Below are 15,285 nucleotides of genomic sequence, written 5' to 3'. Positions count from 1 at the left end.
AAACACAAACAACCTGCTGGAAACACAAACAACCTGCTGGAAACACAAACAACCTGCTGGAAACACAAACAACCTGCTGGAAACACAAACAACCTGCTGGAAACACAAACAACCAGCTGGAAACACAAACAACCTGCTGGAAACACAAATAACCTGCTGGAAACACAAACAACCTGCTGGAAACACAAACAACCTGCTGGAAACACAAACAACCTGCTGGAAACACAAACAACCAGCTGGAAACACAAACAACCTGCTGGAAACACAAACAACCTGCTGGAAACACAAACAACCAGCTGGAAACACAAACAACCAGCTGGAAACACAAACAACCTGCTGGAAACACAAACAACCAGCTGGAAACACAAACAACCTGCTGGAAACACAAACAACCAGCTGGAAACACAAACAACCTGCTGGAAACACAAACAACCAGCTGGAAACACAAACAACCAGCTGGAAACACAAACAACCAGCTGGAAACACAAACAACCAGCTGGAAACACAAACAACCAGCTGGAAACACAAACAACCAGCTGGAAACACAAACAACCAGCTGGAAACACAAATAACCTGCTGGAAACACAAACAACCAGCTGGAAACACAAACAACCAGCTGGAAACACAAATAACCTGCTGGAAACACAAACAACCAGCTGGAAACACAAACAACCAGCTGGAAACACAAACAACCTGCTGGAAACACAAACAACCAGCTGGAAACACAAACAACCAGCTGGAAACACAAACAACCTGCTGGAAACACAAACAACCTGCTGGAAACACAAACAACCTGCTGGAAACACAAACAACCTGCTGGAAACACAAACAACCAGCTGGAAACACAAACAACCTGCTGGAAACACAAACAACCAGCTGGAAACACAAACAACCAGCTGGAAACACAAACAACCAGCTGGAAACACAAATAACCTGCTGGAAACACAAACAACCAGCTGGAAACACAAACAACCAGCTGGAAACACAAATAACCTGCTGGAAACACAAACAACCAGCTGGAAACACAAACAACCAGCTGGAAACACAAACAACCTGCTGGAAACACAAACAACCAGCTGGAAACACAAACAACCAGCTGGAAACACAAACAACCTGCTGGAAACACAAACAACCTGCTGGAAACACAAACAACCTGCTGGAAACACAAACAACCTGCTGGAAACACAAACAACCTGCTGGAAACACAAACAACCAGCTGGAAACACAAACAACCTGCTGGAAACACAAACAACCTGCTGGAAACACAAACAACCTGCTGGAAACACAAACAACCTGCTGGAAACACAAACAACCTGCTGGAAACACAAACAACCTGCTGGAAACACAAACAACCAGCTGGAAACACAAACAACCTGCTGGAAACACAAACAACCTGCTGGAAACACAAACAACCTGCTGGAAACATAAATAACCTGCTGGAAACACAAATAACCTGCTGGAAACCTATTATTCTATCATAAACCTCCCAGTCATTTCCAAATCTTACCTGTTTCGACAGATATTGTCTGAGTTGGTTGTGAGTTTTATCAACATGTGTGGATATGATGCTGAGAGAAGAGAGGCTCAGCTCTAAGTCCTCCATGTCCGGCGGAGCAGCACGTGACTGGTTTCCAGATAAAACCTGGATATTTTCTAAAAGCGTAAAGTTAATTTCCAGCTCGTGTCGGCATCAGTTTCACCAACACGTTCCCGTCAAGGCTGCTAAAACCCTGTCCACATGTGAGCTGAAACCTTGTCCACATGTGAAAGAAGCAGCAAGTGTTTCCGGGTCCAGCTCTGTTCACCCATAGACATAATACATACATAGTCGCTGCATTGAGAGCTGGCGAGTCTCCGCCATATTGGATGGGTCCCTGCTTTCGAGTCTTGCTGCAGAGTCAACCCACATAACTGTTTGTCTGTGGAACAACGCGCATATATTACACATAAACAAAACACTTTTCTACATAACTGGTTTATAAATAATGTTAACACAGTGAATAATCTACTAAATGCAAATGATAAATTTTACTACTAGATGTATATGGGAATATATGATATTGATGCTTCACAAAGATATTTACATGGAAGCATAATTATCTCCACCAAGGTTTATCTGTTTGTGTTCAATATAGCTTAAAACGTTATGGACGGATTTTCATTACATTTTTAGGATTTGTTGGAAACCTGAAAAGGAAGAACTGATTTAGTTTATGTAATCCGGATCACCGTTTGGATCCAAGAACTTTTTAAAGCCCTTGGTAGAGGTTTACGCTCTTCCAAGTGTTTTTCTGGGTAACTTCTGAAATGACCCGTTTTCATACTTTATTTTCAGACTTTGTACAACTGTATCTCTATATTGATAAATTAATAAATGTAAATAAAAGAAAGAGTCAACCGTAGTCAAGAGAAAGCAGCAACTATTCCCGCATTTTCTTTAGCATATGGTTGCAATAAATGGCAAAATATTGAAAGCAGATTGTGTGGATTTACATTTCACAAGCTTGAATAATACCTCCCGTGGGCTCCGGGAGTATGGGGTTCTGGACCCCCTTGTACGAGCTGTCCGGTCCCTGTACGACAGGTGTCAGAGCTTGGTCTGCACTGTCGGTAGTAAGTCGGATCCGTTTCCAGTGAGGGTTGGACTCCGCCAAGGCTGTCCTTTATCACCGATTCTGTTCATAACTTATATGGACAGAATTTCTAGGTGCAGCCGAGGTGTTGAGGGGATCCGACTTGGTGGCCTCAGGATTGGGTCTCTGCTTTTTGCAGATGACGTGGTCCTGTTGGCTTCATCTGGTCGTGATCTCCAGCTCTCACTTGAGTGATTCCCGGCCGTGTGTGAAGCGGCTGTGATGAGAATCAGCACCTCCAAATCTGAGACCATGGTCCTCAGCCGGAATAGGGTGGATTGCCCTCTCTGGGTCGGGAGTCAGGTCCTGCCTCAAGTGGAGGAGTTTAAATATCTCGGGGTCTTCTTCATGAGTGAGGGAAGGATGGAGCGTGAGATGGACAGACGGATCGATGCGGCGTCTGCAGTAATGCGGACTCTGCACCGGTCTGTCGTGGTGAAGAAGGAGCTGAGCCAGAAGGCGAAGCTCTCAATTTACCAGTTGATCTCCGTTCCTACCCTCACCTATGGTCATGAGCTGTGGGTTGTGACCAAAAGAACGAAATCTTGTTTTCAGGCGGCTGAAATGAGTTTCCCCCGCATAACAATAATTCTGTCTTTTGTAACATAACAAACTGTGAGAAAAATCAGGTAAAAATTGGTGAAGTTATTGTTGTGGTTGGACCTACACCTTACAAATAAAGGCATTGGAGGCGTATGGAGACCCATCCAAGATGGCGATGCGATGAGACCTCAGCAGCGTGATGCGGTGTCTATGTATATTATGTCCATAGTTCGCCCCTCCTCTTCCTGGCGCGGTCTGATGACGTAGCACCCTACTTTTCATGGCGCGGTCTGATGACGTAGGCGCAGCGACGCCTGACTTCTGTCTCGAGACGACGTGTTTGTAATGCCGCGTGCCGCTTTAAATGACCGTTTTTATTAGTTTAGGTTCGTTAACATGGTCGTGAGAAAATACAAAGGACGGGGAAGCAGCACGTCTAGGTTCAGCAGGTCTGAATAAAGATTTAAATCCAGTCTGAAGAGGATTTTAAACCTTCTGGAGGAAAACAGACAGACCGCGGGAAAATGACCCCACTTCCGGTGTAAAACCGTCTACTTCCGGTGACATGCAGTCTTGGCGCGAAGCTCGAGCTGTAAACAACAGGAGCTGTAAACAACAGGAGCGATAAACAGCAGGAGCTGTAATCAAAAACCTCAGTAAGTAAACAAAGCGTTTCGGTTTGCTGTGAGTTTAGACAGAATAATGCGGAACCATGGAGGAGGTGTCTGACTTTAGAGAAGCCTTTATCCTCCGTTTGGATGTTTCCTCGTGGGAAGTTCATGCAGAGCTGCAGGTTTGGACCTAAACCATAAAAAATAGCTAATTTCTAACTGATGAACATGAATAAACTCCTTCTTAGAGGAAGTTACGCCCATCTTATCTGAATAAATACAAATACCTCCAACATTTATGTGGTCTGCTGTTTCTTTGGTTTGTTCTCTTCATCCAAATGTAAATCAGGTGTTTTGTTGTTTTACTGTTTAGTTTTTTCCCAGACTGTCTTTCTGCTGAAAAATGTTCTGAAATGCAAAAATACAGAAAAAAAACAAAACTCTGGAAATCCCATAAACTCACATTGTATTCACAGGAGAGCTTAACATGTCAGAAACTGGGACATTTTTATCCTGTCAGAGAAAATATGGGCTGATTCTAAACTTCAGGAACAAGAGAAAAGTGTTGGTCCAGATCCGGAACAGGATTAGATCCAGTTCGACGGTCCTTTACCATCGGCCGGACAGTGAAATTCATCACCAAAGTTATAGAAACATAACAAGAACAGTCGCGGTGTGTTCAGACCGAACGTGTTCCTGTGATAAAGGGAGCAGATTAAGTTTGGCTCAGAGACTCCTATGATGACGGCCACCATGGGGATAAATGTTCCCTTCATTGGAAGCGGGTCACCGGCTCCCCTCCGGAATCAGGTCTGGGGGGGCCTGAGGACACGAGGTCTGAGCGTGTCGTCCGACTGAGGAAAACTCCCCCCACCCAGCTCGATGATGTGGACCTGGTGTTACTGACCTGTTCCCAGTTAAACCAGAGCGACTGACTGATTTTTTCCGGTTTTTCAGATTCAGCTGAAGAAATCGGAGAGACCAAAGATGGAGGACAGCAACGCTCCTGGTCGTAAGTGTTCCTGCTTTTAAAGGCTGGGATTAAACGATGGAAGAGGGCTTAAAGAACCACTTCCTCTGGGATTCTACCTTCCTGTCCTCCTGGTTCAACACAAACCCAGCCGGTCCTGTTGGATTCTGCACCAGCCCTGTTCTGGAGGTGTACAGAGTGAAGAGGAATGGCCAGAGTACAGTTCCTTGTGGTGCACCAGTGCTGCTGACCTCCATCTCAGACACACAACCTTTCAGTCTCACAAACTGTGGTCTGTTTGTGAGGTAGTCATAGATCCAGGTGGTTGTGGAGGTATCCACCTGGAATTTATGGAGCTTCTCACATAACAAAGCAGGCTGAATGGTATTAAAAGCACTGAGAAATGAAAGAACATGACCCTCAGAGTGCTGCCTGAATGGTCCAGATGAGAGTGTGCTCTCTGGAGCAGGTATATGATGGCATCTTCAACCCCAAGTCCATTACGATATGCAAACTGGAATGGGTCCTGAAAGGTGTTTACTTGCTTGTTGAGGTGAGCCAGTAAGAGTCTCTCCAGGACTTTCATGATGTGAGATGTCAGGGCAACTGGTCTGTAGTCACTTGGTTCAGCTGGTTGTGTTTTTTTAGGCACTGGAACAAGGCAGGAGGTTTTCCACAGCACTGGGACTCTATTTTGTCTCAGACTGGTGTTGAAAAGGTGCTGGAGAATCGGACATAGTTGTTTTGAGCAGGTCTTGAGAACTCTGGGACTGACACCATCTGGACCTGCAGCCTTGTTCTGGTTCAGTTTCTCAAGTTGCTTCTTAACCTGATTGCAGGAGACAAACAAGGTGGAGGTCTCAGGATGTCCTGATGTGGAGGGAGATGAAGCTGTGTTCTGGTCCATGACTGAGCTGCAGGGTGACAGATTGGAGGCGTGACAGGAAAGCAGTGGGCTTATGGATATTGTTATAGTTACTATAATCCTGGAGGAACTGATTTCGATGATGACGTGGAATTTTATTCAGTTTGTTTTCATGCTCGTTAGGCTGAACGAATAACAAGGATCCAATTTATTTTGTGCCTTTGAGATAAAATGGTTAGTTAGCTTTATGCAACTGATATTGGATACGATGCTTGTATGATGTCTGCAGTTGTGCTCCTGGATGCCAGGGAAGACTCTGTGGACATTTATGAAGACCTGGATGTCGGAGTTGGCAGCAGTGCAGGTAAGAAGGTCCATCTGCTGCACGCTTGGTAGCAGCGGCTTAGCTTAGCGCTGACACAGAGTGTTTTCCAGAGGCCGGCTCTCCGGCTGGCTGTCGGCTGAGAGAGCTGAGAGAGTCCATGGATCTGTATGAAGACCTGGTGGCCGAGGAGCAGCAGAGCAGAGAGGCGTCCTACACTCAGGTGGGTTTCTGCCGAGGGGAGAGCTGTATTGTTCCACGCGCTCCACCTCTGTGGAAATGCGGATCACTTCCTATGTCTAAATAACGTCAGTCAGATGGAGCTGTCCTTCTGTGTCTCTGCAGCTGAAGTCCAGATTTCAAGCAGCTCAGAATCAAATTAAAGAGTTGCTCAGGAGGCTGGAGCAGGTGGAGAAACAGGTGGGTTTTATTTCTCACCACTTCCATGCATCAATGTTTTCTTTGACTCAACTTTAAGGAAAAAGCATCTTTCTCTGCAGAAGCTCTCACTAAAACTCCAAACACCTGACATAAAACCTATCCCCACTTTCAGATTCATTTAAAATACATGTGGTGACAGATTCCAAGACAAAGCTCTCTTTCCTCCAGCGGCTCGTCGGCTCTAACACGTCCTTGTGTCCGTCCCTTTAACAGAACACCGGACTGAGCTCAGAGAACAGCTGTCTGAAGAAGAACATCTCTGCGCTGTTACGCACAGCCAGACAGGAGCTGCTGAGGAAGGATGCTGAGATTCAGCGGCTCAACCAGAGGTAAGAAGGGTCGAGCCAGCCATACGTCTGTAAACGGATATGCTGTCACAATGCTGGGGAACCTGGAGAGTTTTTATTGGTCCAGCTGGGTGAAACAAGGCTGTGCTGCGCCAGTTTGCTTCCCCACAAGCCGGTTTGTCAACTCTGTGTCCACCTCCAGCCTAACGCCAGGAGAAGCATGGGAGATGATTCCCTCTGGGTTGCAGCTAGCTTTGGGGTTAACATCCCTCACCTTGCACAGCAGACACTGGACTGCAACCAGACTGGTGTTTACTAACGAAGCCTGTAGCAAAACCAGACCTCCCAGTGGAGCTGGCAGTTTACCAGAAGAGATGCTTTAGTCTCATCCTTTATCATTAGGAACAAACAAGTGTTAAGTGGATATAAAGCCTTACTTAGGTGTGTTATCAGCACTTTAGTGTGTAAATGAAATCATTTCTTGGTTTCCACAGGACTGAGAGAGGTCACCATCATCACAAGTCCCACATTAATAATCTCCAGGATCCAGTTTCCTCCAGTCACACCTCCATCAGCAATGTTCTGGTGTCTTCTCCACCACCGTGTAGCCTTGTTCCACCTCGACCGGCTTCACCCTCCAGAGGCGATCCTCCTCCACCCTCCAGGATAGAACGTTGTAGTCTGACCAGACTATCATCTCCTCACAAGCGCTCTAAGAGCGACGCTGACGCTGACGACAGGAGGAACGAATCACACAAGTCCGGAAACAGGTCTGACTCCACAGAACGGAGACACAGCGACGCTTTAGATACCAACAAGGACGTCCGTCTCCCTCAAAAAACTAGATCTCACAGAGCAGACAAAGACTCTGGACAGAGATCCTGTAGACCCCGATCAGAAAGACCTAAAACGTCCTCACCCGACACGTCTGACAAAAAGAAAGCAGGCAGTCGCAAATGGAGACAAGAAAACGACAAAGTGACGTCTTCAGATTATGAAACTGATAGATGGCAGAGGCTGAAAGAAGGCTGTAGCCAAGATTATCGTAAATCCAGGAACAGTTACACATATGACAGCCGTTCACACTCCAGGGACGGGAAGAAGTCTTCGAGTCAACATGCTGAGCGCTGCAGTGGTTTCCCTAAAGACAAGGACAGACAGAAGGACAACCTCAGGAAGGGGGACAAAGGACAGGTTAGTGAGATCAGCAGCAGGCCTAAAAAGGGACAGTCAGAGGTGAAAAGACGAGGAGAGAGACGGAGACACAAAGACTCAGACAGAGGAAAAGTGACCGTTCGCAGTGAGCATGTTCAGGAAAAGACGCCTAAAGCTGCCAAACTGTTGTCTGAAGGAGCAAATCTGGAAGGAAACAGTCCCAACAGGAAATTATGTTTCATGGAGACGTTAAATCTAACAGTTTCACCCATCAAAAAGTTGGTGCTGCCCCCTGAAAACACACCAGATGAGGATAATTCCCACCTGGACTTGGAAGACCTGTGTGTCGTTGATGAAGTGAACAGTGAACTGGATGATCAGGCGGAGTGGTCTCCACAAAAGCTCCAACCCTCAAATGAAGGGAGCCTTGTGACGTCTGCTGGCTGGATAGATGTCCAGGACAAGGTGGAAGACTCGAGCCAAACGGCCGACAGTTCGGTCCAAACGGACTCAGGTCCTGGCCGACCCTTGGATGTCGCCACGGACGTTGCAGAATCTCCAGAGAGTCATGAAGACAAAGTCAAACTGGTGGCTGAATGCAGAACGTGTGAGGTAACAGATGCTTCCGATCCCAGCAGACAGAGTAGCTGCGAGCCAGGAAATAAACCTGACCCTTCTGCCGCTGTGCCAGACTGGAATCAGAACACCTCTCCAGATTCAGTCAGAGAAACTGTAGTTTCATCAAACCCAGGGGAAGCTGCTCCCCAGGTCACCTATAAAGACGTCAGTCTCCAAAGTCAAGACTCCTCTCCCGTCATCCTACCCCTCATCCATAAGCAGGAGCCATCTGCTCCTTCATCAACTAGCTTCAGTCGTAAGAAAGAGAATTGTGAAGCAGGTGATCCTGAAGACCTGGAAGCTGTAACGAGTACAATCAGTCTGGATTCCCTTCCCCAAGAAGGCCTGAGTTTAACTGAAGCCATTCATGTTTTATCTGGAAACGGTTCAGACGGTGCAGCGTCTGAGCCCAGCTCCTCCACCGGCTGCATCGCAGTGTCTAAAGTCAGCAGTACCACCGAGGAGAAAAGCCCCGTCTTCACCGTCACACCGAGGAAGAGCGTCTGTCCTGGAAGGAGTCGGGAGAGCAACACTGAGCCGTCCAGTTCTGCCCCGCTGCTGCACGACGAGGACTCCATGATGCGCACGCTGAGCAACCTGAAGCGCATTCCCGACGCCATCAGCCCTCTGAGGAGTCCGGTACGGGTCACCAAGAGAAGTCTTCTCCATGTCCACAGTAAGCCTGGACATGTCAAGAGTCTTCAGAAAGGTAGAGTGGGTGTGATTATCATCAGCACGTTTCAGCTCGGTAGCCTCTCACCTCGCCGGTAATGTTTCACTTTGAGTGGTTTTATACATGAAATGCTTTGGTTGGGTTTACTCTGAATACGACATTACTTACTGTTGTCTCTCTTACCTTTGCAGAGTTTACCTGTTCTGCTGCTGACATGAGCTCAAAGCAGCTGGATGTAAACAAGGAGAACAAATCTCCAGGTCCTCCTGCAAACCATGACATACAGAACCTACTGGACGAGGTCTCAGACCGGCCACTAACCCAGTCTGACACAGATCTGGAGGAAGGTGAAATTTTAAGCGAAAGCGATGATGGACCTTCAAATTCTCCTGCTCCTGTGAGCAAGAGGGCGAAGCTAGTACAGCCAGCCGCAAAGAATCTAGGTCCTGCTTTTGCCTTAAGGAGAAAACCTGAAGAACGGTGTACCTCTTCTAAAGAGATGGCCGCCGTCTCTCAAAGCCCCCGGAGTCGTTTTAAAACCGTTTGTCCGTCAACGAGCAAAGCGTCTTTCTTCACAGTGGAGGAAATAATGGAGACCTTCAGACTGGTTCGCAGCCAGATCCGGAAAAAATACATGAAGCTGCATAAAACCTTTCCAAAGAAGAGTTTCTATGGGGTGATGGACAATTTCCACAAGTCTTTCTTAGAGTTTGTTGACGGCGCTCACTTTGATCAAATATGCAGTAAGACCGATGAGCTGAAGTCCAAGCTGAAGAAGCTGATTTCATCTGTTTTTAACAAAGTGTTGAACAACGGCATCGTCAAGCGCATCTTTGAGCAGCAGGCTGTGGATCTGAAGCAGAAGCTGTGGGACTTTGTGGACGTTCAAATCGACTACTTGTTCAAAGATATTCATGCCGCATTGAAGAGCTTCTGTAAAATCGCCGCGGATCAGGTCCCAGACAAAACGTCCTCTGGAAAACAACAGCCTCCTGCAAAGAGACCCCAGCGGAGAGAGAAGGAGCTCAATTCTCCCCCCTCCACCCTGAATCAGCCCAAGTCTCGTGCTGTGGTTCCTTACAGAACGGGCCTCGGCAGCCGGGGCAAAGACATCAGGATTACGCTTGCTGATCCACATCCTCCAAGCCAGCAAAAACCAAAACCCACTGTGGAGACAAACATGCCCCCAACACCTTCTCTGGTGGTCTCTCAGACTGGCTCCGTGCTAGATAAAACGGACTTTCAGCTCCTTACCGAGCAGCAGGCCTCCAGTTTAACCTTCAACCTGGTTAGAGACTCTCAGATGGGAGAAATTTTCAAGTGTCTGCTGCAAGGGTCGGACTTGTTGGAGGGCAGCGGTGGAGACAGCACCGCGTGGGCTCTTAGTACTCCGAGAAAAGATGGAGAAAGATTCATCAACGTCACCACGCCATCCAAATTTCTCTCCCCAACAAAGTTTGACAGTCCCTCTAAACTCATCGCCACATGGTCCAGCATTTCACCTCGCAAGATGTTGTCCCCGCTTCCCAAGCCCCAGAGCCTGCTGAACCCAGCCTTGTTTGATGAAAGCTGCCTCTTGGAGGTCCCGTCAGAGAACCGAGCACTGCTTCACGCCGACTTGACCTCACAGAAGACCTATTCCATCCTAGCAGAAGATCTGGCAGTGTCTCTCACCATCCCATCACCACTGAAGTCTGACAGCCACCTCAGCTTCCTGCAGCCATCCGGCGCCAACATGCATATCGTGTCTCCCCCAGACAGTGTCATCAGCGCACGCATATGCGAGGACGCCCTACTGGACGGGGAAGACGCCACAGAGCAGGAGTTTCACCTGGCCCTGGATACCGACAACTCCAGTTGTGGCTCCAGCAGCAGCTTGGCCTCGGCAACGCCACACGCCTCTTTCTTCTTCAAGCCTGACATCCCCATGCAGGCGCTGGTGATGGAGAAGTCCAATGATCACTTCATTGTGAGGATTCGACAGGCGAGTATGAGTGCAGACGCCACGCTGACGGCAGATGAGAGCTTCAGTCGGACATTAACGGAAGACGATGTTGTTGCAGCTCAGGACAGTGTAGCTGTGTCTTTGAAAGGCAGCAGAGAGGATGAGCTCTCTGGGATCTGTCACGCCGGATCAGAAACCCGTCTCACCGCACACAACAGAGACGGTCCTTGTCACCTGAATTTCTTAAAGGATTCTTCTCTGAAGAATCTCCAGGAATCTGCTCCTTCAGACGAGAACGTCGGCAACGGTCCTCCAGATCCTGCTTCTCACGCCAGTGAGGAGGCAGGTGAGGCACATCGAGAAGACACAAGGCCGTTCAAAGCTGCTGTCTGCCGACCTGAGAGTACTGATCAGAAGAGCCAAGCATCCCTGGAACCTTCCGCTGAGTCAGAGAGAGATGAAGTTAACATGTCTGAAGCAGAAAGAAGTCTGGTCATCGCTGAGGACACGGGAAGCTCTCCGGATAAAAAAGAGCGGGATCACGACAAAGGCCGAAAACGGAAGAAGCTACAAGAGAAGGTGAAAAACAAGCGGTCCAGAAAGGAACCAGAGGACAGTTCAGTGAAAAGTTCTCCTTCCAAGAAAGATCAGGGATCAAGACCCTGTCCTGCAGCTCTATCTCCCAGCAGTCTGTCTGCCAGGAACGTGGTCAGGAAGAAGGGGGAAGTGGTGGTGGCCTGGACAAGGTCAGTGGACGCTTGTTTCCTGCTCTTTCTGAAACGACTTGTTGTTTGCTTCAGTGACGTTTCTTTCATTAATGAGCACAATTATTCAGAGATTTACAAGTCACTTTTAGTTGCATCGAGTCTCCTGCTACCTGGATATTTGCTAATAATATGAGAGGAAAGAAAAATCATCCTTCACCTCACCGTCCTTCCTGCAGTACTTTCTATCGTCACCGACCGTCATCTGATGGTTGTCTCTTCGCTGCACCGTGTCTTTACTGGATCTAGACAACCTAAAGACAAACATTGGTAAACAACCTGAAGACAAACATTGGTAAACAACCTGAAGGCAAACATTGGTAAACAACCTGAAGACAAACATTGGTAAACAACCTGAAGACAAACATTGGTAAACAACCTGAAGACAAACATTGGTAAACAACCTGAAGGCAAACATTGGTAAACAACCTGAAGACAAACATTGGTAAACAACCTGAAGACAAACATTGGTAAACAAGTAGAGAACCTAAAGACAGACATTAGTAAACAACCTAAAGACAATCATAAGTAAACAAGTAAACAACCTAAAGACAAACATTGGTAATCAAGTAAACAACCTAAAGACAAACATTGGTAAACAACCTAAAGACAAACATTGGTAATCAAGTAAACAACCTAAAGACAAACATTGGTAAACAACCTAAAGACAGACATTGGTAAACAACCTAAAGACAGACATTGGTAATCAAGTAAACAACCTAAAGACAAACATTGGTAAACAACCTAAAGACAAACATTGGTAATCAAGTAAACAACCTAAAGACAAACATTGGTAAACAACCTAAAGACAAACATTGGTAATCAAGTAAACAACCTAAAGACAAACATTGGTAATCAAGTAAACAACCTAAAGACAAACATTGGTAAACAACCTAAAGACAGACATTGGTAAACAACCTAAAGACAAACATTGGTAATCAAGTAAACAACCTAAAGACAAACATTGGTAAACAACCTAAAGACAAACATTGGTAAACAACCTAAAGACAAACATTGGTAATCAAGTAAACAACCTAAAGACAAACATTGGTAAACAACCTAAAGACAAACATTGGTAATCAAGTAAACAACCTAAAGACAAACATTGGTAAACAACCTAAAGACAAACATTGGTCATCAAGTAAACAACCTAAAGACAAACATTGGTAAACAACCTAAAGACAAACATTGGTAATCAAGTAAACAACCTAAAGACAAACATTGGTAAACAACCTAAAAACAAACATTGGTAAACAACCTAAAGACAAACATTGGTAAACAACCTAAAGACAAACATTGGTAAACAACCTAAAGACAAACATTGGTAAACAACCTAAAGACAAACATTGGTAAACAACCTAAAGACAAACATTGGTAAACAACCTAAAGACAAACATTGGTAAACAACCTAAAGACAAACATTGGTAAACAACCTAAAGACAAACATTGGTAAACAAGTAAGAGTTTTAATGTGAACCGACATCCTGTAAGACCCTTTGTAATGAGAAATGGGGACTCGGTTCTGGGACTTGGGTCTAGGACACTATTCACGGAGACTTGAGACTTGACTCAGATGAGTCAACATTATTTTTGTTTCCCTCCTGACCTCTGCCTGGTTTCCTGTCTGCTGTATGTGATTCGTTCCTCTGATGTAACATATAACATCACGCACATGGAAGCACTACCAACACACCTGTAGCCGCAGCACCGCTGGAACGTTTGGGTATAAAAACTTCATAGAGACAAACAAGCAGCAAACTGCAGCATAGGTGGTCTAAAGACCTTGCATGCTGGTTCCACTACATCCACCTTCAAACACACCTGGACATGTCAGTTGGTGTAATATGACAGCTAATGGCAGCATCTTTGCTAGCTACAGGCAGGGACCTTTTCTTCAGACTCTCACTTCCTTCTGGAGTTTTTGATCTGGTTCTCTTGTTGCCGCCAGCGTTTGTTAGCATAAGGGCGCAAACGTATTTGTTGCTGCTAGGGTTGTCATGATACCAAATTTCTGTTTCGATACTGATACTATTTTGTATTTTAATACTTTTCAATACTTCGATACCTTTTTTAAAATAGTGAAACACACTCGAATGCCAAAATGTAATTAAATTTACAACTGACTAGGAACAATAAGACAAATAGTCAAAATACATAATTGTTGTGGGGAATGAAATGTTCAGTCCTAAAGTACAGAGAGAACCCGCAAAACAAAGCAACGGCTTTCAAAATAAAATCACGTCATCTAAATTAGTGTAGCAGCAAAACTCCTCCTCGACTGGCTGCTTGCATCACTGTTTTTGCTTTTTCAGCTTCTTCGGCTAGAAAACAAGAAAAATCACATTTTCCTCAGTCAGTCAAAAAGTTTTTGGTTTTTTTTGTTTTTGTCGTTTTTTTTACATAATTTATTCATTTTCCGAACTGCTTATTCCAATTTAGGGTCGTGGGGAAGCTGGAGCCTGTCCCAGCAATCATTGGGTGAGAGGCAGGGTACCCCCCTGGACTGGTCACCAGTCCATCACAGGGCCACACAGAGAAACAACCAACCAATCAACTGCTAGGGACAACTTAGAGTAAAAAATTAACCTAACATTAAATGAAAGACATTACCATGTCTTTGGACAGTGGGAGGAAGCCGGAGTACCCCGAGAGAACCCACTAATACATGGAAGAACATGCAAACTTCACACAGAAAGACCACTGTTCAAACCTCCACCACAGTGCTAACCACTATGCCATCGTGCAGCCCTTTACGTGATGCTTTGCCTTCATGGTTTATAATATGTGTGAAAGATGAAATGAGCATTTGGGTGATGTCCCTGTATAAAACCACATTTGTAAGGCGACTTCACTATAACATATAATTCACATATCATTTCTGTAGGCCAGTTTAAACTTAAGTATTTTAAGAATGTAATATATCTTTTTAAAATGCATTTATTATGGACATGTTTAGCTCTGAGTATGTTGGATAGAGTGTGTTATTTTCGTCCACATAACAATGTAGTGAACAGGTAAACTACATGATCACCTGCTGGTTCTGATTCAAGTCACGGAATAATTCTGCGTGTTTGTACTTTAAATGTCTGGAAAAGTTCTCTTTCAAACCCTCATTCGGTATCTCACAATGAGAAGTGCTCTCTGGTGTGACTAATCACGGAAGCTCTATTACCACCAAGACAGACCAATCACGTGCCTGGCACGGGGGCACCCCGCCCCCTTTATGAGTGCCTGCAGACCCGTGCCTGGCATTCTCGCTTTCTTCCTTGTGAAGATCAATTCAGCCCCTTAGTTATCCTGATTGGATTATTCATTTAACTGTTCAACAGCGTGACGTCAAGATAGTCTCTAAACGTGGATTTTACAGGTGTTGGGATATACAACACACTTTTCATTAACATTGGTGTATAATACGTGGATTTATTCATTACGTTGTGTGGACGTCTGATCTTTTATTG

At 45.7% G+C, this 15,285-nt stretch overlaps 2 protein-coding genes across 2 annotated transcripts in view; one reads left to right on the top strand and one right to left on the bottom strand.

Annotated features, from left to right (window-relative positions):
- LOC306767481 (midasin-like) overlaps window positions 1-1,748 on the bottom strand; it is a 206,627-nt gene extending 204,879 nt beyond the window's left edge. The window contains 1 exon segment of the mRNA XM_079255512.1: window positions 1,508-1,748. Coding sequence (XP_079111638.1) covers window positions 1,508-1,603 — 96 coding nt within the window. The 5' untranslated portion in view covers window positions 1,604-1,748.
- Window positions 1,749-5,917: 4,169 nt separating this feature from the next.
- Window positions 5,918-15,285, top strand: part of casp8ap2 (caspase 8 associated protein 2) — a 16,661-nt gene continuing 7,293 nt past the window's right edge. The window contains exons 1-6 of the mRNA XM_079255914.1: window positions 5,918-5,986; window positions 6,058-6,167; window positions 6,290-6,364; window positions 6,599-6,714; window positions 7,167-9,154; window positions 9,310-11,809. Of these exons, the coding sequence (XP_079112040.1) occupies window positions 6,105-6,167; window positions 6,290-6,364; window positions 6,599-6,714; window positions 7,167-9,154; window positions 9,310-11,809 (4,742 nt within the window). The 5' untranslated portion in view covers window positions 5,918-5,986; window positions 6,058-6,104. The remainder of the gene's footprint in view (window positions 5,987-6,057; window positions 6,168-6,289; window positions 6,365-6,598; window positions 6,715-7,166; window positions 9,155-9,309; window positions 11,810-15,285) is intronic.

The sequence above is a fragment of the Telmatherina bonti genome (genome assembly GCF_933228915.1).
Source record: "Telmatherina bonti genome assembly, chromosome: 16".
Classification (NCBI taxonomy): domain Eukaryota; kingdom Metazoa; phylum Chordata; class Actinopteri; order Atheriniformes; family Telmatherinidae; genus Telmatherina; species Telmatherina bonti.
This window is presented reverse-complemented; position numbering and strand designations above follow the sequence as displayed.